The 24,079-nt window shown below is 46.7% G+C and overlaps 1 protein-coding gene across 2 annotated transcripts in view; it reads left to right on the top strand.

The window, feature by feature from the left end:
- The window catches only part of CACNA1H (calcium voltage-gated channel subunit alpha1 H), a 127,705-nt gene that overhangs the window by 100,284 nt on the left and 3,342 nt on the right, over positions 1–24,079 (top strand). Inside the window, exons 25-32 of one of the 2 annotated variants that reach the window (XM_087731453.1) lie at positions 648–757; positions 1,902–2,035; positions 2,616–2,686; positions 11,597–11,675; positions 13,975–14,096; positions 14,601–14,921; positions 20,595–20,778; positions 23,664–23,842. In XM_087731453.1, the coding sequence (XP_087587579.1) occupies positions 648–757; positions 1,902–2,035; positions 2,616–2,686; positions 11,597–11,675; positions 13,975–14,096; positions 14,601–14,921; positions 20,595–20,778; positions 23,664–23,842 (1,200 nt within the window). Of the gene's footprint in view, positions 1–647; positions 758–1,901; positions 2,036–2,615; positions 2,687–11,596; positions 11,676–13,974; positions 14,097–14,600; positions 14,940–20,594; positions 20,779–23,663; positions 23,843–24,079 lie in introns of both variants that reach the window. The other variant, XM_087731452.1, reaches the window with a different exon arrangement.

Genomic DNA, 24,079 nt, shown 5'->3' with positions numbered 1-24,079 from the left:
ATTCTTTTGCTATTGTTGGCCTACAGTTCCAATGAAATCCATTATGAACACTCATCATCTTAAAGTATAAACACTGCAGATTCCTGACTTCCGAGAGCAGGTCTATAGAGAGCGTGAACATTGCACCAAATATGGACATACTTTGCCCAGCTCTAGAGATGTAACATTTTTCAAGAAGGCAAGATTTAATCCGTCTCCGACATTATTTATTTTTCTGAGTGTTTTAAGCAAAGCCATTGTCCTAAGGATTGCCATGCTGGAATAAAGAAATGATCCATCAAGCCTTTTATTCTACGCAAGGCTAGGCAGATCTGAAGAAGTAAACTTTATTAGATGAGAAGGGGTAAAATTTTCTCTCTGACCCAGACTGAACAATTTGTGCACTGAAGTTGGAGGGTTGATGGCTCTTTACATTTTTAGCACAACTAGTATTAGTGCTTATGAGGTTTTTGTTTGCATCAGTGTCTATTCCTTTCTTTGAGTTTTGCTGTGTGATTTAGTGCCGTTTTGCAACTGAGCTCTGTAAGCTATTATGACTTCACTTCTCACATCTCTGTGCCTATGCCACCCTTGTGCCTGCCAGTCCCTCTGCAGGGGTTCTGGGAAAGGATAGCTTGGGCTGGTCTAACTGGTGTCTCTCTTCTCAGTCCCTGGATGAGGCCCTGAAGTACTGCAACTATGTGTTCACCATAGTTTTTGTGTTCGAGGCAGTTCTGAAGTTGGTGGCATTTGGTTTTCGAAGGTTCTTTAAGGACAGGTAAGAGTATTTAAATTCCTGTGCATTTGGGATAGAGCTGTATTAACCCAGTTTCAAAGCCAGATGCTGGGTAAATGTAGCGTCACTATGATAGTACTACATGCTGTGTGCAAGGAAGAGCAAAGGGCTCTCTCTGCATGGGTGCAAATTTTATAGTGTAGGAACTAAAAATTCGAAGAACTGCTGGTACTGCTTTGCAGAAGGAATTCAGGAAATCTTACAAAATTCTAGAGACATTCTTTCCCCCAGTATCTGCCTCTCCACCAGATCCGACTGGCTCAGCTTAGAGGTCAGAAACAACCTGTTGGCATCAATCCAGTGCTCAAAAGAGTAGCTTTGGCAACCTAAGACCACAAAGTCCCTCAGAACAAGTCTCCTTTGCAGTCCAAACCAGTCCTTTGGTAGGCTGCTGGCTTTGTAAAGCCTTTGGCAAAGACAGAGGTAGTTGTATTCAGCCGCGTTGCCTTCAGATCCCAGCTGCAGAGACTTGTGGATCTTATTCTGCCTCACATTTAGCCAGAAGCAAATGCAGGTGAGAGTACGTTGTGGTCTGGTGACTTGCTGGGGAGCAGGGTAAGACTGAACACTTCTCCACAAAACTAGCTTGTTTTCCTCATTTATCCTGACACAGTGGTTGGAAGCTGCTATGAGCAATATTACTTATGAAGGAAATTGCATAGAAAAGTCACTCAGTTTCTTCACATCTTACTGTCTTTGTAGTGCTGGTGTGGAAGGCCCTCTACATGTGTTAGGCTATAAATCAATGAAGATATTCAAGTGGAGTCATTCAAGAGACAGGTGACATAACATGGGAGCAGCTGTGTTGCATCACATCAAAGGTCCCTCTAGCCTAGTATCTTGTCCCTGAGAGTGGCTCCAAGTGGATAGCAGGGGGACGACAGGGACTGGGAAGTAGGCAGGGACACTTCCCAGCCACAGCCTACAGCAGCCTGTGGCTTGGAGGCTGTCTGTGCCAGCTGCAGTGAGTTGATATTGTACCACATAGAAGATCATGGGCCCAGATATGAGAGAGGAGAGGCATTTGGGATTTGCTTGCCATTGTTATTAACAGATAATTCTCTCCTTTTGGGTGTCTGTCCATGTATGATTTTTATTTTTTTTTTGTCCTTCCTCTCTTTGTTAGGTGGAATCAGCTGGATTTGGCCATAGTTCTCTTATCAATTGTGGGAATCACACTGGAGGAAATTGAGATGAATGCCGCATTGCCCATCAATCCCACAATAATACGCATCATGAGGGTCCTGAGAATAGCAAGAGGTACGGCCTGCTGTGTAGGTCTTCAGCCATCCCTCCAGACACATCAAGAAATGGTTTGGCCATTTGTTTTTCTAGTCCTGCTGTTTCAGTTTGACTTGAGAACAGTTAGGCGATGAGGCTGCAAAATGTCAGTTCAGAGACAAGCTAGTTGGGGTTTTATGGGTGTTTCCAGTGGCATCTTAGATTGGTCTCTAATTCAAACCTGGGATCACAGGCCTTTTATACTGATACCAGACAAGAGCAAGAAGTGGTGGATAAGGGAGGATCAGAGCTTGAGATGATGCTCTTCACTGATGAAGTGTCTCCCCATCACTCTCCCGTTTTCCTGCTAAGGCATGCTGGAGTTCTTCTGGCCTTTGGTCTGTTTTACTGACGTCCTTAACATTAATTGGTGCGGGAAGTAGTCAGGATGCTCAGATGTTCTGTGGGCCCTGCCAGGATGCAGTGAGCTTGCCATCTGTATGAATAGATGTAAGAGAGATGTAAACCCTCCCTACAAGATCTGAAGCTAGATTTCCTTTATGGGTTTTGCTTGAAATATTTCCCAGCCCTGCTGACCAGGATTTGATTCTCATTGTAGTGCTGAAACTGCTTAAAATGGCCACTGGGATGCGAGCTCTTCTGGACACGGTGGTACAAGCGCTTCCCCAGGTAAGCCCCCAGACTTCATCCATGCCCAGTTTGTTCACCTTGATGGACTATGCCATTCGGGCCTGGGGGCAGCCCTGTGCCACCATGTTTGGTAGGCACTAGAAGCTACCTGCAGAGGATATCAGCTTTCTCTGCTGTCACCAGTGCCTTGGTAGCAGAGTTCTGCATGGCACATCCTGCTCATATAGTATGTGTTAGATGGGAGAACCAGAATGATGGAAAAAGAGTTAACAGAGAGCCAATTGCTGTAGGCAGAGCTCTCACAAAACACAGATTACACTGGCAAGTTCAGGAAACACAAGGATAGACAGAGAAAGCTGTTGGTGAAACCATTGGAAGTAGACAGCTTCCAGCTCAACAGTTTTCTTTGTGAGACAGGAGTAGCCATGTTTATTGACACCTATTGACAGAGGAGCTGCAGACTTTAAAAGCCAAACAGGGGAGATGTTTCTGAGTGTTAAAAGCTTGAAGTGGGGTCTCAAATCACCATATTCTCATGAGCTGCAAGAGGAACAATGATGCTGCCAGTCTTAATGATATTTGCTAAGATTCTTCAAGTGTTCAGTTCCTGGGACCACTTTTCTATGGATCCATTTATTTGAAAAAAGAGGGAAAGAAACTTTTTGCTGATTTGCATTCCTCCCTCAAAAAGATCTAAAGCGCATCAGAAGAATTCCAATGTTTAGGGTTCCTTTGTTTTTAGAATCTTATGCTATTTAAGGTGTGTTCTGCTAGTTTGTGAGTTTGATGGTCAGAGTCCTAATCTTTCAGTCTTTAGAGTCAGCTCAGCTGCCTACACATTCCAATTTCATATATTACCAGGATCCTGTATCCCACCAGACAGTACTGGAAACATTTACTGCCACACTTTACTCAGAAGTCAGTACCAATATGAGGTGCCAGGCCATCACAAATGAGGCAGAGGAACTCTGCAGCCGCCTTCTCTGAGCTGGCAATTCAGAAGCAGCACTTTTAGGATGCACAAGCACGGTCAGACAAGTCCTTAGTTTTCAACCCCTCCAAAACATCCCACAGCTGAGTTGCTGGAAGGAGCTTGATGAGTGGGCCCACTCCGTTCTATGTAAAAGGCAGTGTAGTGTGCCCTGGGATGGACTGGGAGGATCAGGCCTCTCCTTTCCCAGCCCCAGCCCCATAGGCACAGGGAGATGGCAGTGCACCATGGTGGGCAGTCACATCTTGATCAGCTTCAGCTGTCTCCAGAGGAATCACATCTCGAAGGCAGGATGATAGCACTGGGGCTTGGCCAAAAGCAGACACCGTGTAGGCATCTCTTCCAGAATATGAGTGGCCATATGAGAGTCAGTAGAACTAGTACATGTAATTACCCAAATATACCCCTATGAGTTAGTTGCTAAGTACAAAGAAGCTCATGATCTATTCAAAATGAACTGGAAAACAAGGGGAATTTCTTTTTCTTGGAAAGACCCATTTACTTTTCATCACTGCCATAAAGATGTTTCTAATCTGAGACACTTGCCCTTTGGTATTCAGATTTCCTTTTCAGTGAAGGATTTTGGCTGAGACTAAAGCATGGAATTTACCAACCTGACCCCTGTTTTGGCATTTCAAGAAAGCATGTGATTTGTGTCTATTTTTTTTCTTTCGAAAGCATTGTGATTACAGACTATATTTTCTCTCTCTCCTTGTTGTCTCTCCCCCCTAGACAATAGGGTGGCTGCAGGCCAGGCTTTTTGTTTCCTTGGGGTGTTTCTGCAGTTTACATTCAAACCAAAGTCTGTTTTAAAGGGAAATCCCCAGGGATATTCCAAGCAGATCTTGTGCAGATAAAAATGCCATTTTGTCCTCCAGCAAAATTCAGAAAATGACAAGGGAAGTTTGGGAAGACCTCTCTGACAACAATCGCTCTTCATAAAGCTACAGCTTTCATTTCAAAGGCAGGGGAAGAGTTCCTACCCCAATTAGTTTAGCAGCCTAAAACCACAGCTGGAAAGTCCTCATTGAATGTGTCTGCTAAGTGACAAGAAAAATGAATTTGATGTTTCTTCATTAAGATTTTTGGGGAAATTCTTTGTCTGGTGTATATAGAATAACCATTTATGGGCTTACCATGACAAGGTATTGTCATTGCAGTACGCTTTTTTTCTTTCTCTTTTGGGTGATTTTCATCAGCTTCCTACTTGTTTTTATTCAGCAGCAGATATAGCTTGAGTAACACTTAGAGAACCAACTATCCCCGGACTTGGGGGAGTGTTAGCATTTTGATCCAAGATTGAAGCTGTCATGGTACAGGCTTAATCTCCTCTTCTGGAACTTCAGACTGACCTTGAGCTGCTGTTTTCAATGCAGGAAGACTTCCTACTCTACTCCATCCTCCTTGTCAGGTAACTTCGTGTCTACCAGTTCAGAGATCTTCTCGTCCACCATGTCTCCGAAAAAAATGAGATGGGATAGAGGAGAACAAATGAGGAGAGGCAAGAGAGACAGAAAGAATGGTCAGGGAAAGATTTCAAAATGGCACCTTCTTTCCCCACCACCTCCATGCCCTCTTAGTCCCAGCAAATGTTTGGGATAGTGTGAATCGATCATCACATTCCTGCCATAGGCCATCTGTGCTTGTCCAGTGCTGGCTCTTTTACCCGCTACTGTGCAGTCTTGTGGCAGTATCTCCTTTTCAAACTGGAATCCAGGTTTTCCAGTTTCACAGCTGGTTGGTTGACCAAGAAGTTGAATTAGTAGTGGGCCCATGGTCACCTAGAAAGGCACTGCCAGCCTCAGCTCTGAAGATGTACCCTCATGGCATACCCTTTCGGAGAACGAATGAAATCTGTCATGGACTTTAAAGTATGAAGTGCTAAAATCAGCTACAGTGGTGTAAACTTGAAATAGATCCACTGCTTTAAACTGAACAGCTAAAAAGAGCTGAGCTAGCGTGACCGGCACTGACTTCATCGCTTAGACATCGGCAGTCCTAATTAAGCCAGTTCAGTGCTGCTATTCACAGACCAAAAACTCCCCTGTGATCGCAGAGGCCTGCTCCCAGCATAACACAAGCCACACAGCTCTGCACTGGACTTCAGCATGTCTTTCAAAAGCCACCCGATCTTGTTTTAAGGATGCAAAGTGTTAGGGATCGACCATCTCCTACTGATGAAATATGTTCTTCAGTAGGTGTTTACTCTTTCTGCTAAAAAAATCTGGTGTTTTTAGTCTGAGTTGGCCAAATTTGTTTTCTCATTGGATGTAATTTTGCTTTTTTTCTTCTAGAACCCCTCCTTTTCGGAGGCAACAAGAGATAAAATAATCTCTTGCAGTCTGACAAACAGAAGAACATTGAACTCCTTTAATCTCTCAGTATGAAGTAGGTTTTCAAGACCTGTTTCAAGCATTTTCCTCTTCTTTATTAGCTCTGACCCCATTAAGGCTATATAATGAATTACACCACTCTTCAGCTTCAGCTTCAGCTGAATATTCCCTCGCTTATACATCCGGTGGCTGCATCAGTTTTGTAAGCAATGTCTGCTCCATAGGACTCCGATGGTAATCCTTTAGTCTTTTTCACATCCCCTGCTTTCCAAAGTACAATTCAGCCTTTCTGTAGCATGGCCTGCACTTTGCACTCGGATTTGTAACTTTGGATTTGGCTGGGTTAAAATGCTCATTGTGTAAGTGTATCCACCATACTTAGCAGCCCAGCTGAGTCTGCACAGCACTTCTAGTATCGATTGCCAGTAAGAAAACCTGCAGTCAATGCTAAGCTACTGCTCTTCCTGATGGAGAGGACAAAGTGGAATCCAGTCCAATTGCCATCCTGGCTCTGCAGGGCCAACAATAGTAAGATGTGGAACTTTCCTATCAAAAGATCTGGGTTCTTTTTCCTTCTTCTTTCTCACTTGGTCTGTGGACAGCACATTAATTAAGTGCAGAACTGTACGATATACCTCCTCTTTGTCTTCAAAGCTTGGAACTTCCCCCAGATGGACTCTGTGCCAAGAAAAAAGTGAAGAACTCCTTGTTCTATCAGTGCCCTGAAGGCCAGAGTCTGTAGTTTGCTCCTGTCCAGGAGTTTAACTCTTCGTGGTGCTGTAATTCTTGTGCTTATCTCAACTTCAGCTCTTGAAGAGGTTTTCTGGCATTGTGTAACAGCAGTTATGGGGCATAAAAAATAGCCTGCTTTTGCCAGATGCTGAAAACCCACAGTGATTGTGAAGCTCAGAGAGCAAGAATAGAAATGTCTTACCAGCAAGCATTGCAGATGAGACAGATTCTGGAAGATAGCTATGTGTGTGCTATGCTGCAGAAGAGCAGAGATGCCTGTGAGATTTGAGTAGTGAAGCAGAAATTATTAGGTAAAGAAATGTCCATTCTGCTGGCTGGTCTCTGTGGGGCTGAGTGGATACACAGAAAGGGGAAATCATTCAGTTCAGCTAGTGGCCTTGCGGTTGCACCAATGAGTTGACTTTAGCCTCCAAGGTTGTCTATCTGGCCCTTTCCACTAGTCCTGGAATTCACACAGATGGCCTCCGTTTTCCAAGCAGACAAATGTGTCCATTTTCTCTTGGGTCTAGTGCATAAATTAACCTGTGTTTTCCTGCTGCCAGGCTTATTGCTTTGGCTGGAGAGTGCTGGAAGGAAGATGAGGAGGACTCATGTCCTTGGAAAGGATTGGCAGGGGCTTAGTTTTATGAGAAATTGCTCTTGACAGGCATCCCAGGGAGCTGTGTGCATTGCCTGCATGGACAACTGAAATGCCAAGGTGTGGGTCAGTGATGCAGAAATAATTGATGTCAGAGCAGAAAGAGGCACAAGAGGAACTGTAGTGTGCTTCAGCCAGCCATTGCAGGAGCGGGGCAGCAGACGACGTATTTCATCAATGCCTCTCCCAGAGCAGGGAGAGTAGAGGCGAGCAGGATCTAAAGGGATTTGGGTAGGATCACAGAGCTGACAGTGCAACAGAGAAGTGATAGTGCGCAGGTGGCCGGTGTCCTGTTGTACATGATCCATGCAACACATTTGCATATCAGGCTAACACAACCTGCCATAGTTGCTTTGCATGCCAGTGCCTGCAGGTATGGGCTTTTTACTCCGTGGCATAGGTCAGAGGTTGAACTCTGATGGGACATGCAGTGGTGCTTAGCTACTGCAGTTTCACTTAGGGGGAGTCAAAAAACTAATAGCAGTGATGTCCACAAGAGCTAAAGCAGAGACAGCCTCCCCAGGCCACACAGGAGCAGTGGGAGAATGGTTTTGCTGGGCGTGTGGAGAGGAGGGTCGCTTTCCTTGCTGCTGAACAGGGTTATTCCAGGGTTTTTGCAATGGTAGATCACAGATCCAGCTGGGATGCACTGTGGTGAAGGGTGGTAGCTCCTCACACAGGGCCTCGCTGCTCCTCTGGCTGGGATGGAGGACTCTGCCTCTCTCCCCACAGCATCCCTCTGTCCCAGGCACACAGACACTTTTGCCAGCAGCATATGGATGCCAGACAGCCAGGATGCCAGAAAGTGAAGGTCCAGGAGGAATCACAGATACTCACCAGTGTCTCCATCTTCTCTTGTGGCTTCTCTGAGGTACTTTAGGGCACCGAGGACATCTCCAAGATGTTCTTCATCTCTGCTTCACTCCCTACAGGCCACAGCCTCCCCTCAACACTGGAGCCACAGCAAATGATGGATAGCCCCTGGCTGCCAGAGAGAGGGGTTATCTGTAATTTTCTCTGCCCAGCCAAAGGCACCAGCCCAAGTCAGGGGGAGTTTGATGGATAAACAGAGCATGGGCTGACCTGTTCAGTGCTGCTAGAGCAGAACCACTTCTCAGAGCCTGCCTGGGTGACTGGCTGCCAAAGCTGAGGTTGCTGACCAGAGCTGGATCTTTGTCCCTGATGCAGAGTCCAGCACAGGCATCCCAGCCTTTGGCTTCTGGAGAAAAGTGCCTGGGTGTGCTCCTGCCCCCTCCCGTTCCTCCCAGCAACATGATTCATGCACGATCTTTTTCTTGTCTGGTCTCAGTAGATCTCAAAGTGCTTTACAGACATTAATTACCTATCCACAAGGGTATTATAAATGGGTACGTTGAGTTACAGGAGAGGAATGACTCACTCAAGGTCACAGACACACATCCAGTCTGCCTTCTCTGCTACTCAGCAGCTGCTGGCTGACCTCACTGCCTCCACCTCAGCCCATCTCTGAGAAGATGTCTTGTGTCCTTCTCCATGCTCAGGCCTTGGTGAAGGCCATGGGCTGAAGAGGACTTTCCTTTCCTGAGGGACATGTACCAGAGAGCCATGGGCTAGCACTGACAAAATATTAATCTGGCACTGACTTGTACTGATTCAGTACAGCCAGAAGCTACACAAATAGACCAAGCGGTTTTGCTGAAGCACCTAAGCAAGAGGTGAGCCATTTTGCTTCGCCACATTCAAGAGCATCGGATGTTTGTGGGCTGCTGAGAAACTCATGCTCTCTCCAACCTCACGAGCCACCAACTGCCTGCACATATACATGTGGATGCTACATCTGCAGGGGGTGGTCAGGGCAGCAGGTTGTTCTTGTGCACATGGGGAGCAACCTGCTTCTTAGCTGACACTCCAGAGCAGCTCTGGATGTCTAGGTACAGGTTGGGATGTAAAGGTCGTGCCATCACCCATCCCAGGATCTTTGACTTGCTGCTGTCTCCCACATCTGTCTTTCATGTAGCCACGTTTCCACATCAGTCAGACATTCAGTCACTTCCCAAGAGATCCTGTGCATCAGCTGAGCTTTGGAACTGCCCATGTTGTCTGCTCTCAGCCAAGGGCAAATGCAACCTTAGACACCAGCAAACACCACATTAGCAAACATGCTTCTGTTAGCATTTTTAGAGTATGCCTGTGGCTGGGATGCCTTGAGCCTATACAGCAAACCCGTGAGTGTAAACTGCTCTTTGAAGGACTAGTTATGAGACACGTTGGTTCAGTAATGTAATTAGTTACAATCTTAAATACAGAATCTTTTACAAATTGTTTATGAGCAAATGTCAGCTCATAACATGCTTTGCATGTTGAGAGATAGATAATAATTTTGACTGATAACCTGGTAATAACTTTGATGTTAGTCTAAATTCTTTGGAATTTCATCAATGCCAGAAATTTGCAGGCTGATTTATTAGGCATTAAAATAGCAGTAAAATATTCAGCTTATAGGCTTCTTTGAAAAAATTCCAAGACCCTCTTCTGCCGTGCTACAACATCAGGCTTTAATTTACACTCAACCTAGAAAACATGTTTATCACTTTTATTTTCCTTCTCTTTAATTATTTGCTCATTTGCCTCCCTGGCAGCGTGTGTGTACATTTGTGTGTGTGCCTGTTTTCCTGTGTTCTCTGATTTGCAGTCATTTTGCAGACTGCCTTCTAATGTCTTACAAACCACCAGTGGTCCAGCAGACATGGGTTAGGAAACACTATTCTGGAAGACAGTACCTGCAGATGAAATAATCCAGACCAGCCATCCACAACACTGTATTATCTCTATTATTCCCTGGAGTATGGTAATAATGTTAGTGGAATTGCAAAGCTCTATGTGTAGTAGCAAATTTAGGCTTCATAGCAATTACAGTCTCCACTGGGTGATTAGACTATTCCCATCTCTTTAATGCAAAAAAACCTACTTTGTAAGTGATAGCTGTGTTAATTTTATGATAACAGGTATCTTACTGATAACCTTTCTAATGAAATTAAGCAGCGTGGTCAAAATACCCAGCAATTCTGTGGCTGTGCTGTCTCAGAGAAGAAAGTGCTCTCAAACTGTAGACTTCATTGGGAGATAACCTTGGAGATCATGAATCCCTCGGCCTGACTACCTGAATCACCACCCTAGTTCATTTTTATTTAGAGATAAAATGATGCTTGTGGCACCATGTCTAATTGAAGAACTTGATCGTTCACTCTCTGTTACAAGGCAATGGACACAAGGCATTTAAAAGTGGTGGGAAAGGTAAATGTGACCAGAGTTAGTTGCAGGTAAAATGCAGGTGGTTAGCTGGTCAGATTACTCTGCCCTTCGTGTTGTCTGCCTGAACCACAAAAAATCTGCTCTTTGAGATGTTTTAAAGGCTTAGACCTCACGTGGTGATTGACTCCAGTGCGGATAACTGCATTGCCATTATTATTAAGAATCTTTGTGTTCTCTTTAGCATCACTGCACTTCGATTACCATCCCCTTCAGCCACCTTGCAGTGCATGTGAATACCTAATAGCAGCACACCACACAGTGTTTGAACTGCAAGGTGCCTGCATTTAAGTGGTGGCATATGGAATAAGGCTTTTCTTTTGAGATGCTAAAAGCTAAAATTCAGGTAGTTGTTGTTGAGAAATATCTGTAAAGTGGAAAGGCTAGGAGAGCTTTATATCTTACTGGAGCATATGTTCCTTTTCTGAAAGCCCTCCCAGGCCAGTGAAACCTTTGAAAACCAGGCAATTCCTCTTGTGGCTTGAGACATGTCTTAATGTCACTGTCTTGAAACCCTCAGCCTTCATGCTCAGTCTCAAACCTGGCAAACTGAAGGGAAAGGCCCTTAAAACTCAAACCAGAGCACCAAGTCACTTCAACTACCACTGCACTAAAGTGCAGGGCTAAGTGCTGCTGAGGCTACAGCTACGGGTTGGCCAAATTACAGATGAAAGCAGCATTCCGGGTAAGTGAAAGGGCGATGGAGAGGCACCAGCCACAGAGACTGCTTTGCACGTGGGAGCATCTGCTCCTTCCCCAACACAGGAGACTTCTCTGGGACTGTTAAAGCAGAACCGTGAAAGGGGACCAGGGTGTTGGAAGCCAGGGGAGATGATGATTAGCCTCTGGCCACCAGTCCCTCTTTTGCTTGTGTTGAAAATGTGATGGAGCAATTTAATTCGTGACCTCAACTTGCCTGACCCTTGTTCTGCTTTCTCCTTGTGTAGGTAGGGAACCTTGGCCTACTTTTTATGCTCCTGTTTTTTATCTATGCTGCCCTGGGAGTGGAATTGTTTGGCAAGCTAGGTGAGTAATGTGCCTGACACAATTTATTTCATCCGGTTGATGTTTATTTGGTATCTAGCTGTTTCCTTTCTTCTCTTTCTCATTCTTGGGCCTTCCTTAGCTTCACAGCTCACAGGCTGAAGATTAAAGTTTTCTCTTGATCTCAGGGTCGCAGATGACACATGGGGATGTAATACAGAACCTGTCTAACATGCACACACACATTTAGAGATTTGTCCAACACCATCCTTGGCTGTAGAGGAACTATTTACTGTTTAAATATAATTGTCCAGCATGGTTATGTTCACAAAGATGGAAGTTTGCTACTTAAGACAGAACATGAGTCTGTAAAGCTGGATGGTAGTCAGATTCGTGCTGGAGAGATGCCACCATAAACATGTCCCTCCTCGGAGCTTCCACCACACTCCTTTAGTTTTCTGCACTTGGCTGACATTGCTCTTCCAGCTGCCCAAGTCTTCTCTGTCCGTTGTTCTTCTCAGCATCACCTTCCCCTTTTTACATAAATCAGGAAGCATCCACTGGTTCCTGATTGTCCAGCATCATTTATTCCTCTGGCTTGAGGATACTGCAGAGCTGATCATGAATGTGTCCACCACTAAAATGAAAATCAGGTGGAGTCAGACAGAAAACACTATAGCCCTTCCTTGCCCAGCTGAGCCAGGCCAAAGCAGTCACTGCCTTTAAACATGCTGTTCGAAAGAGACGTGTCTGCCTTCTCAGTGTTTGCATCCCAATTAGGGCTTCAAGAGCATCAGAAGGGCCCTTCCTCCGCAGTGATTTTATGGCTGTCATTAATCCCTTTTATGAGTCCAGCCCTCTGCTCAGATTACAAATGCCTGAAAGCAGAATATTTCTTTCAACCAAAGACAAATTATTTTTAAGTCTCCAACAAATCCTGGAAAAAAATTAGTTCTGCATCCACCCCAAATGAAATACTGTGATTTTTATATTACATATCTAGATATATAGGTATGTATTTGTTCAGCCACAAAGGTGAAAAATGTCTTATTCATCAAGGCACCTTCTGCTGCTCTGAATCCTTTTTGTGTTTCCACGCACACACCTTGCCAATGCCAGCCCCCAGGTAACCACAACATGTGGCCAGAGACGGGGAAAGCCCTGATCTTGTCTGGGGCAAGCTACAGGCAGTCAGCACACCATTTCCCATTCTGATTTAACTGGGAAATACTTTCACTTCTTTTTCCCAATGACTGCTAATCCATGTCAGGCACAAGAACCATCAGTGCTCCCTCCCCAGGACTGGTCATTTATGTTTTTTTTTTTTCTATTTGCTTTTCTGGTTTTCCTTCCTATTTGCCTCTGAAATAAATACCTAACAGTGAAATGCTCTTTCAAGAGGCATTGCTGCTTGTCCTAATGGATATTTAATGACCCTGTGGTTTATGGAAAGAGGGACATGAGTCCATGAGGACATGAGTTGAGTCTTCATCCCTGGAGATATTTAAAAAGACATCTAGATGTGGTGCTTAGGGACGTGGTTTAGCGGTGGACTTCGCAGTGCTAGGTTAACGGTTGGACTTCGTGATCTTAAAGGTGCTTTCCAACCTGAACGATTCTGTGATTCTATGATATGTCATATGTTCAATTTACATTCATTAGTATATTAATTCTTGTGGGAAAACATATCAAATTGCTCCACTTTTATCTCAATGAAATATCCCTCATGGTAGATGTGCCCTGTAAAAAATAATCAAGACAAGGACATAATCAAGAGGATAACAGACAAAGGATACTATAGAGCAGTATTTGTTGAGACACCCCAGCAAGTCTGCTTGTTTCCACTTCCTTTTAGATCTCTTTGTGTTGGCTCTGCCTGTTGGGGTAAAGTCAAGAGAATCACAGAAATGTTGGTGGAAGAGGCCTCTGGAGGCCGCCACCCAGCCTTCTACTTGAAGCCCCGTCAGTAGCTCAGAGTAGCTGTAGCTTTGTCCAGTCAAATCTTGAAAACTTCCAACGACAGAGCTCCCCTGCTTCTCTGGTGCCCAGGGCTGTTGGGCCCTCCAGATGAAAACAACTTTCCTAATGTCCAGCCTGGACCTCCTAAGCCACAGTGTGTTGCTGTCCATTATGTCATCTGCCTCCGCTAAGAAGAGTTTGGCTACATGATTACAAGCTGCCCTTCAGTAGTTGCAGGCCACCACAAGATCACCACTTAGCAGTCCTCCCTGGTGCCATGTAGCAGTGTGACATATCTCAGGGTGTCACTGCCAGGTTTGGGAGGTTGCTGGCTCTGGCAAACATGGCTTCGTTGATGTGCTTCTGCTTCTCTCTCCTGCAGACTGCAGTGAAGAAAATCCTTGTGAAGGTCTGAGCCGGCACGCAACTTTCACCAACTTCGGCATGGCCTTTCTCACCCTCTTTAGGGTGTCAACGGGGGACAACTGGAATGGTATCATGAAGGTGTGTGCAATCTCTGTCTGGGTACTTTCTTCTCTCTGCAGATATATAGACACAGATTTGAAACAAATTTAAGTAACTCTTGTGTGAAAAAAAAGGTTTCCTTTCCTTTTAAAATATCAAAATTAAACTTGCCCATTTAAAGGCCAAGTGGGTTTTCAAGGGATAATTTGTCCTAAGTCTTGCCCAAGCTGACACTTCATTCTTTTTAACATATATATAATTCTTCAGGAAAATCATGCCAGTTCTTGTTGCTGAGAGGAGTAACCTTGTACTCTGTGCCCTGTGCCTTTGGGACATAACACAATCCTCCTCTTTGTAGATGATGTAATTGATGGTGTCTGTATTTTCTTCTATCCATTTTAGTTGTTCCTACAAGCTATTGTGCCTAGGATATGTAATTGTATGCTTTTCAGTCCTCAGCAGTTTATCTTTGATGTTTCTGTATTTGGAGCCTAAGCAGAGCCCCAGCCCTTATGAATCCCTCACCTCTCCCTCTCTGTGCAGGACACTCTCCGGGAATGCACTCGGGAAGACAAGCACTGCCTCAGTTACCTGCCTGTTATCTCCCCTGTCTACTTCGTCACCTTCGTCCTCATTGCACAGTTCGTCCTAGTCAATGTAGTGGTGGCAGTGCTGATGAAGCACTTGGAGGAGAGCAACAAGGAGGCCAAGGAGGATGCTGAGATGGATGCTGAGATCGAGTTGGAGATGTCCAGAGGAGCAACCACCTCAGCCACCAGTGGGAGCAGGGGAGGTGCAGTGGCCCCGGAGAGCAGGGAACCCTACAGAAGTCAGGAGACCATGAAGTCAGAGTCAGCGGTGCAGGTGAAGCACCAAGCCCTGGTAATAGTTCACACAAAGTGTCTGCTCTTCTTGTGCTCAGGGTAGGGAGGGGACAGTTCTCAGCAGTCACTGCTGTCTGATCATCAGGCAGTCAGATCCCAAGTGATACAGTGCCAAAGAAGCAGGAGGAAGGCAGCTTTCCCAGGTCCCCCTATGGCAGAGATGTCACCGCCACCTCCACATCTTGAGTCATCTCAGGAGGCTCCCTGAGGTGGAAGGCTGCTTGAAACGTTTCTCCAGGGTTAACGCTGTCCTGACCATTGTTCTGGGGGAGGGTTGAAAGTCCATCTCTTGCCATTTCCAGTTCATTCAAAGGTTGTGAATTTTAAGTTCAGAAGCATAATAGCCACAGGGCCTTGTCCTGTTCTCCCAGCCAATGAATCGGTCCTTGTCATTTTAGCATGGGCAGCAGCACCAGGGAGCAATCTCATAAAGCCCTGGGAATGCTGGTACTGTCAGCCCTGACACAGGCAGCAAAGGATGGCATGAATTCCCTTCACACAGAAAACAGAAATACTGCTAAGGTTCTTTTTAATCCCAGTTTGGGATTTCCAGAGGAGCCTCAAGCAAATCATGGTGCGCAGCTCAGGAGGGCATGTCTGGCACTCGTGTAAGATGCAGCTTCCTACTGGCTCATGCTCTGCTTAGGGAATGGCTGACTTGGACCCTGGGAATTGTCAGAGCCCCTCAGCAAGAAGCTGGAGGTTCCTGGGCTGATTTTGCAGACACTGCCTGCTCTCTGATTTCTATTAGTCCTGTAGAAAAATAGGGCAATCGGAAGTCAGGGGGAAAGGAGGGGCATGAGATAATTGTCTCATCCCGTGTCAGCAGCACATGATTAAGAGTGAATATGAAATTGCTTTGTCACCGTGATCACAAATAAATCTACCACAAAATCAATTGGGGATTTGAGATTAAATTACATTAAATTAGATTTTTGTAAAATCTATCAGACTCTATTAAGTCAAGCAAAAAGGTATTTAGTTACACAGCGATGGGGAATTAGCTATTTGAATGTAGTTTCTAATAGACATTTCTGCAAGAATATGCACCATAAACACTCAGGTTGCTTTTCTCACCAGGGGAAGAAAGGGCACATCCTTTCACATAGGCTGTGATTGCAAATGGAGTTCATTCTCCTTGGATTTTCCTCATCTTCCAATACCTCCCGAGCACATCAGGAGCCATGTAGAGCCTCCTCTTAGCCCTAGAAAACCCATAGCGAGAGGTGACGCTCCCTAGAGGGAGAACAGTGTGAGCAGGTAGCTGGCCACAGATTTCCCCCTGCAGCTGCAATTGCTCGAACGCAGGTGAGGATTTGCAATCCAGGGCTCCCCCTCCCCTGTGCGGGAGTGAGGCAGAGGCACCGCGGTGGGGCTGGGTTGTGGCGATGGCTCAACATCCCAGACACCCAGGCTGTTCTGGGCAGGCATGGATGGCTGGCAGCTCGGTGCTGCACTCCCTGCTAGCTGCACTGAAGAGGTTAAATACATAGAGCTCTCTATGACTAATCCTGCCACTGATGGTGGCATGGGCACCCTGGAAGGTGTTGCAAGATTCTCTGTATTTTCTTGCCATTTGTGCCAGTTTTTGCAGCCTACATTTCCTTTTCTCTTCCTTCCTGCTCTGGATGAATGGGGCAACTCGGAAATGCCACAGGGCCAACATGTTCGAGTGTTAAGACGCAGCCTTGCTCTGCTACTGATGCTTTTTATCTCCCCAATTTGAAGGAGGCGCTGAGCTGTGAGAATGTGTCTTTAGCCATCCCAGACTCAGACACGCTGGAGGGGGCAGAGGCTCCCGTGATGGAAATCCCGTCCTTCTGCTCTGTTTCCCACCATGTCCTGACACCTTCCCACAAAACCCCAGGCCACGAGGCTGAGGTGAATGACGTCGCACCGTTGCTTCTGCGTTGTGGCATTGTGCTTTGGTGCTGTGCAGCTAGCGGTGGTGTCTGAATTGTCCTAAACCTGTCGCTTCACAGCCACAACAGTCGTTCCCATCCTCTGTCCTTCGTACTGCCTTTGCGTGTGCAGGAGCTGGGCAAAGAACATGTCCCAGCCGACTCTGCCAGCAGCCTTGTGTGGGACACAAATTAAATACTCTTTTTAGCTAAAAAAAGTCTTGCATTTGATGTGCAATGTGATGTGTGAGCAGTCTGTCTTCAAATGATATATCGAGAGCTGGAGGCAGGCAGAGACCCCTGTGGAAAAAGCACAGCCCAATTTGGTTTTCTTACTGTTACTATAAGAAGCTGTTTATGATACACTATTGAGGAAACAAAAGCATAAGTAGATCAACACATTAGGCTTTCAGCAAGCACTGGAACTGTGGATTCAGGAGATGCTGTGGGGAGATCACCCAGCAGACCAGAAGGGCTGTAGCCCCCTCTGCTCAGTCCCTCCCGATTGCACCATGAACCGGTGCCCAGGTCACATCACGTAAAGGTATTGCACGGTTTGCCCTGCTGTGGTACAGTGCCCTCCTCGGGGTGAATGAGCTCCAGATCTCCTCCAGTGGGCACAAGAACGTGCGAGCCACAGTCAGTGATGAAGATGCACATGCTACAGTAGGGAGCACACTTGCTGTCATCAGAGAACTTCCAGTGGCCACCCAGAATTAATTTGCTTTAGACTTGGGCCGTTTTGCCCTTTATTACCTGACTTCTATCATGATGATCAAGCCACCTTCTAGTGGCAAGTATTTCACAGCATGTCCAAGCAAATTCTGGGCTCAGATTAAGCTCTTGATGACCAAGTGGTTTCCCCTGTGCAAGATGAGTGATATGAAGGGATAATCCTCAAGGAAGTTTGTGTCCATAGCTCTGCAGGGTGTCCATTACCTTGGCCACCTGGAAGCTGCAGAGGCTCAAAGGGAGATCGCAGTTCCCGGCATCTTTCAGGCATAGGCAAAATTTGGGACTTTGTAAATGCAACTGTAAGGGGTCCTGGGTTTCTGCTGGCAGAGCTGAGAGTTCATTACCTCCACAGGGAATGACAGCGCAACACTGGATGCCACCGGAGTTGGCTATGCAGGGATGCCAGCATTGGCAGGCACAGGCAGGGAGTTACCTCCTGCCCTTGTTGTGCCTCTGCCTTCCCCACCACAGAGGCTGCAGGGAATGGCTAAGCTCGCTTGCAGTGCTGGAGATGCACGCCTTCAGAGAGGGATCAGAAGGAGCCCTTCCTCTGGGAATTTTGCCCACAGCTTGTTTGCAGGCTCTTGGCTCCAGGCCTCTGAGAAGTTACAGTGTTCCCTCTTCCAGAGTATCCTGCCAGTCACCTTTGCTTACAGAGTATCTTCTGGCCGTTTAATCACCCAGGAAGGGTCATGTCCTGTGAAGGTATTTGCAGGGTTATTTCTTCTTTAGCTCCCTCTGCAGCAGAGCAAAATCAGAGCTCCAACAGACTATTGATTCCCAGACACAAGAGGAAGGAGTTGTGCTCACTGATTAAAGATGCTTAACTGAGCCTCTGAGCTTCAGCACCTTGAGCATCTATGGTCAATTTAATGCCTTTGTATTTGGCCTGAGAGGGGTCCCACAGCGAGCTGGCTCCCACCTTGCACACCTCTATCAGATGCCTGGGATCCTCCTAAGCAATCAGGGTGCCTGCAGGCAGGGTTCACCATAGGCAGTCTCAGCAGCACTGGTCCAGGTTGGGCTTTGATGGGTTTTGAAGGAGCCACATTGATTTCCAGAGCATGGGATCAGGCTCCCGAGTGCATCAGGCGTTTCCCACCAAAGAGGGGGAGCAGCAGCGCCCGTGGTGGTGTTGTCTCCAAACCTTCCTAGCTGTCGAGAGCGGCTCACCAGGTGTGAGCCAACAAGGTTCCTGTCCATGTTTCGTATTTCAGGTACTTACTTATTTCAGTGGCTTTGAAGTCATTTGAAATGTGCCCACGTCCCTAAGTCAATTGGGTCTCAGTAGCCGAAACCTTAAAAATTGCAGTTGTTTATGTCAAAAGGGGATTTCTGTTCATTTGTCCCAGCCAGAGAAGACAAATACAAGATCCTGTAAAGATGAACTGAGATTTAATAGACAAATACTGTGGTCCTTCTGTTAGATTACTGAGAAAGTGGAGCGAGACCTTTTGTTCTCTGTGTCGCAGCAGGGTGTTAACAACCGCCCGCCTGCGTTCAGCTCAGGTGTTGCGATGCTGGTAGCTTATTAGCTGTAATGGCCAGAGGCCAACTGGCACAGCCACACTGCTGATGCATTAATATATCAGATGAGAGACCTGGGTTGCACCCGGAGGGCTGCTGGGCAAGGCAGCAGTCAGTGCTGGATGCCAGCTACCTGTAAATAACTGTTGCTGATCCCCCCATCTTCTCAGCCAAGCTCAACAGGGTAAAAGCATCGAGTAATTTGTCTCGGGATGTGTCTCTTCAGGGATCTGAGGAAATAAATTTGTAAGCAGGAAATGTATCAAAAAAAACAGATTTAACCAGATCCTTGGTGACTTCCAAACTATCCAGCGAGGGATCTCAGGCCCAGATTTTGCTAGCAGAGAGGGAAAACAGCCCGGCTGAGCAAAGCAAAATACATTTAATTTAAGACATGCAGCTGGGAAAATGTTTTCAATCAGTCACTGGGAGGCTGACATTAAAGGAAAACCAGAGCGATTAGTCGTACTTTAGATAACGTGGTAAATTGTGAGGGGAATGTGTCTAGGACCAAAACCTCAGGGCTGGGAGCCAGGTTGCAGGTCCTGTTCCAAGGGCTCCCACTCCCCCAGCACTTGGCCAAGTCATGGCACCACCTCTCACAGCTGCTCCATCAGCACTGCAGAGACGTTGTTTGAGTCCCTAAAGCTTCCTAAGACCCCAGGATAAACTTGCTATAAAGTGCCTGAAGTGACAAGAGCCTCAGAGAAGAGGTGAGGGGTCAAGTTTAAGGTTGGTGACGTGCTCTGTCCGGGCACTTCCAACCAGATCCATTTCACAGTGAGAGCAAACACACAGAAGTCCCTTTTCTACCCCCGAACAGGCTCCACACACACATACGTGCTGCCATGATGTCTCCTCCTTCCCTCTGCCTCCTGCCATGTGGCTGTCTTCTTCTGGGGTCAGTTGGTGCCCAAAATGCTCCATGAGAGGAGAGAGGCTGCAGGGTTCGCAGTGGTGTTAACATGTGTGTTTAAATGTCTGCCTGTATGTGTCTTTTGGGGAGATAATACATGAATTTCCAGAAATACTTGGTACCTGCAGTCAGCATGGCCGAGGACTGGCCAATTTTGCCCATCTGTCCCAGAGTAGCTTTGAGGAGAAGGGCATCACCACCCAGGCCAGGCTGAAAGCATCCCTGGGAAAATTAGAGCAGAACAGTGTGAGAAATGCTGGCTTTCTCGTGTGTTTAGAGGGTGGGCCCCATTTTCCTGGACCTTACTTTTTCTCTGTGGTGTCCAGGACTCGGCTTAGTGGTGGGTCCTTGACGCCTCATTTTACTCCAGCCGTAACTTGAGCTCTTCACTCAGCTAGCACGGCGTAGCTTTGGTATCCCATTGCAATCACCAGGGCTGCAGACTCCCTGCAAGATGCCAAGAGGAACATCTGCACAAGGTTTTAAAACAAAAAGCAGACGAGAAGGAGATATTGCTGTAAATTCACCACCAAGGTGCTGAATGACTCCGTCTCCCTGTCTCCTTGCTTTGCAGGGTGTTGCAGCCTCTCTGAGGCCACAGGACTCTCAAAACCTGCTGACGGTCCGCAAGATCTCTGTTTCCCGTATGCACTCCTTGCCGAACGACAGCTACATGTTCCGGCCGGTGATGCCAGCGAAAGCCCCTTTCCCCCTCCATGAAGTGGAGATGGAAACGTATCCCTGCAAATCCCAAAGAGGTACTGCTCGCGGAGTTTTCCCTTCCTGCTCCTAGCCGAAACCATGGGGCAGCAGGTACGCGTGGTGATTAGACAGGGGAATAAGCAACCCGCGCCGAATGTGGGCTGAGCCAGGGCTCGCTCGCTTTGATTTGATACCGTCAGCAGGACTTCAGTTTCCCACATGCTGCACAATTTTGTGTTTTCATCACGACACTGCATTTTCTCAGGAGAAAGCTGGCATCTTGAGTGTTTGACTGGGGAGAAGTGGGGCTCCCAAGCAATGTCAGAGGCGTAGTGGAAAGGCTGTTAGCTGAGGAAAAGGGTACGAGCTGCACATTTTTTCTGAAGTGATCAGCCCTGACATCATGACCACGAATCAATAAAGTCAACATGAATAAAAGCTGGAGTGGTATTACTTCGTGACAGAACTCCTTTACAGCTATTGTTTCAGGCAGTCTTCCGTCTCAGAGCAGTATCTTTTTAGCATGGTACACTGAGTTCAGAGATGCAGGAGTTTCTTTGGGAGCATGAAGATTAGAAACCACTCCCCGGTGCCTCCCCAGCCTGGCCTTATAATGAATTTTGTGGAGAGACCCTGCAGTCAGGGAATCACGAGCTACACAGAGCCTTTGAGTATACATTTACCCAACTGCATCCAAATACGTTTCCCCTAAAATGCCTTTCTATCTCTCTCTTTTGTTGTGCGAGTTGGTTTGAAGGGGAAATCAATAAGAAAGAAAATATCTGCCTCCCTAAAAGCACATGTGCTTCTTGAGTGGCTCCCAAGAACTTACCAGCCTGGTTTCCTTTGATGCAATGTTGTTTGAAATGCAAGAACTGCTTGGACAGATGAGTAGTGGGTTTGCAAACCCTGGTGGGGCTGGCAAGATCTGCTCTGATTTACTTGGGTGAAGTAACTCTATATTTGTTCAAACTCTCTGGATACCAGTTAATGTCCTCTGCTCAGTATTTATTATTATTTCACCTGCAAATTCTTTGCTAAGCAAAGAAAACAGAGGTTGAGTTTCATGGCTGGACTACTGGGGATGGTTTTCATCTCTGTAGTGGGTGTAAATCAGGATTTATACCAGTATAAAACTGTGGTGGCGTTGGCAGGGGTGGGTAGAGCTGACCAAGAATTTTCTCATGTTTCCCAAATTTCTCTCCAAGAGTACTTGAGCGATGGATATTGTGAGATGACCAGGTGTTGTGTTATTTTGGTCTTAGATGCAGTTCTCTGATTTCCTAGAAAAACAAGAGAAAAATGCATAAATCCAGAGATATTCAGTGTTCCTGAGTATGCAGTTTAGAAGGGGTTTTGGTTTCCTATATGAGAGCTAGATGGAAAGTTTCCAACAGAAGGAAATTCCAACTAAGGACGGGGAGGAGAGCACAGGGGTTTGATTTTATGACCATGTTTGTGACATTTTATGACAAAGTTTTTCTGCACCATAAAAAATGTTTCGTAAAGCCTGGATTAGCACATGAATGGTCCAGACTCACACTGAAACACTGGCTGTAGGAGAGCCCAAAAAAGAAATAGGGAGAAGTGGAGTGGGTTGGGGGGTGGGAAGCTCGCTGGTCTGCTCTTTCTGTGGTGTTCTGGAGAAAAGCTCCAAAAGAATAATGATTCAACACTAACTTTTCTTTCTTCCCAGCAACAAATCTCTTTCTGAAATGCAACTGCAATCTGTCTGGATGGCTTTTGTCATAGGTTCAAGTTCCCTGACCTCTGGGCAAGATCTCTTGAAGTGATGGATAGCTGTGTTTTTAACATGGAGCAGCAATGTAGAAACAGACGTTGGGTTTCAAGCTAATGAGGACAATAAATCCTGCAGCCAAAAAAATAAAAAAAGCAAAAGATCTTTCAAACAATGCAGAACTGCAGTAAAGCAGCACCACGAAGGGGTTGGGGAGGAGGGATTGCCTTTAGCCTCACCCAGGGGACTGGGAGCTCTCAGGAAGAGAGTGATTCCTGCCTGATACATGAGCTAGGAACTGTCAAAGCACATGAAGCTATCTCCGTGCCGCTGGTCTGACCATGTTCAGCCAAGGTCTGCCTCGTGGACAGACGGTGGTGGTGGTGTTTGGGCTGTAGTGAATAGGAGAACTGCCCTGTGCATGCCAGCAGTGTCTCCTCCCAGAGAAGTCAGTGGCAGGGTGCCCGCTGGCTGTATGAGGCTGTAGGTCGGACCTGTAAGTCAAGCTCTGGTGGCTCCGAGGAAGCTGAGCAGCGCTGCTCTTGCCTCCATGTGGCAGAGCAGTGCAAGGTTGCAAGCCCATCCTTGGCAGCACTGCAAAGACAACCCAGGCATCCTGCCTCAGAGGAGCTGGCACAGCCACCAGACTTCCCCGATCCATGTTCTCTAAACAGGCAACATCCTTTTACAAATCCACCCAAAGCAATGCTACCAGGAAGGCAGCAATGGCAAGGTTTCAAATGCAACCCCACCTCCTGCCCTTCATTTGCTGCCATGTGGTCCTGGTGGCCGCCATCCATCCTGAGTGTCGCAGCAGCTGCAAGAGAAGACTCCTAGTGCCTGAAATAGAAAATAAGAGGCTATGAGCATAAAGTTTGTAACAGGTGATATCCTGGAACAGGCAGAGCCACATACAATGTTGCTGAATTGCAGAGGAGACTTCATCTGTAAGCTCCCTGCCATCCCTGATGAGACATGGCTTAGTATTCACAGCAGGAGACAGGACAAGGGACATTTGGTGTTTAATCCTGGCACTGCCCAAGGCTTACGCTGAGGCTTGGGATTTCAGCCAGACTAGACAGGCCTTTCCTTTCCCCTCCCATGTTTGCTCCCCTCCTGGAGTCTGTGGGCACCAGTTCTGCCTCAAACCTTTGCAGCCCCCATGCCAGCAGTGGTGGTGACTGCTCGCTGTCTGTTTCCTAGGGTCCATCACCTCCGTCTGCTCCCAGCCCGTGGGAACATGTTCCTCCCTGAGAGTCCCAACGGAGTCGCTCCAGCTGGCAGTCCGTTCTCCCAATCGCGAAGGCCGCCACCGCTGGAAGATCCTTCCCCCCCACATCACAGCTCGATCTCCTACTCTCAACAAGCTGCTCTGCAGACAGGTGAGAGGCCAAGAGCCTGCAGAGGTAAACTCCTTCGTAGTCACCTGGATGCTCCTCTTCTTTTCCAGTCCCCTCTTGGGTTTCGTTTCTTGGAGCTGAGAGTAGAATTCCCCTTTTTAGAACAAAATGTTTCTGGTGCCATAAATTTTAATATACTCCAGTCGCAGCAAGTGACACACAGGGGAAGGCCCTTTTTACCTACTTTCATCTTTGTGGACGTACTATTCTATGAAAGAA

Source organism: Nipponia nippon, unplaced genomic scaffold (assembly GCF_047370975.1).
Source record: "Nipponia nippon isolate SJK-2023a ecotype South Korea unplaced genomic scaffold, ASM4737097v1 scaffold_5, whole genome shotgun sequence".
Lineage (NCBI taxonomy): Eukaryota > Metazoa > Chordata > Aves > Pelecaniformes > Threskiornithidae > Nipponia > Nipponia nippon.
The sequence above is the reverse complement of the archived record's forward strand: the minus strand, read 5'-3'. Positions and strand labels throughout refer to the sequence as shown.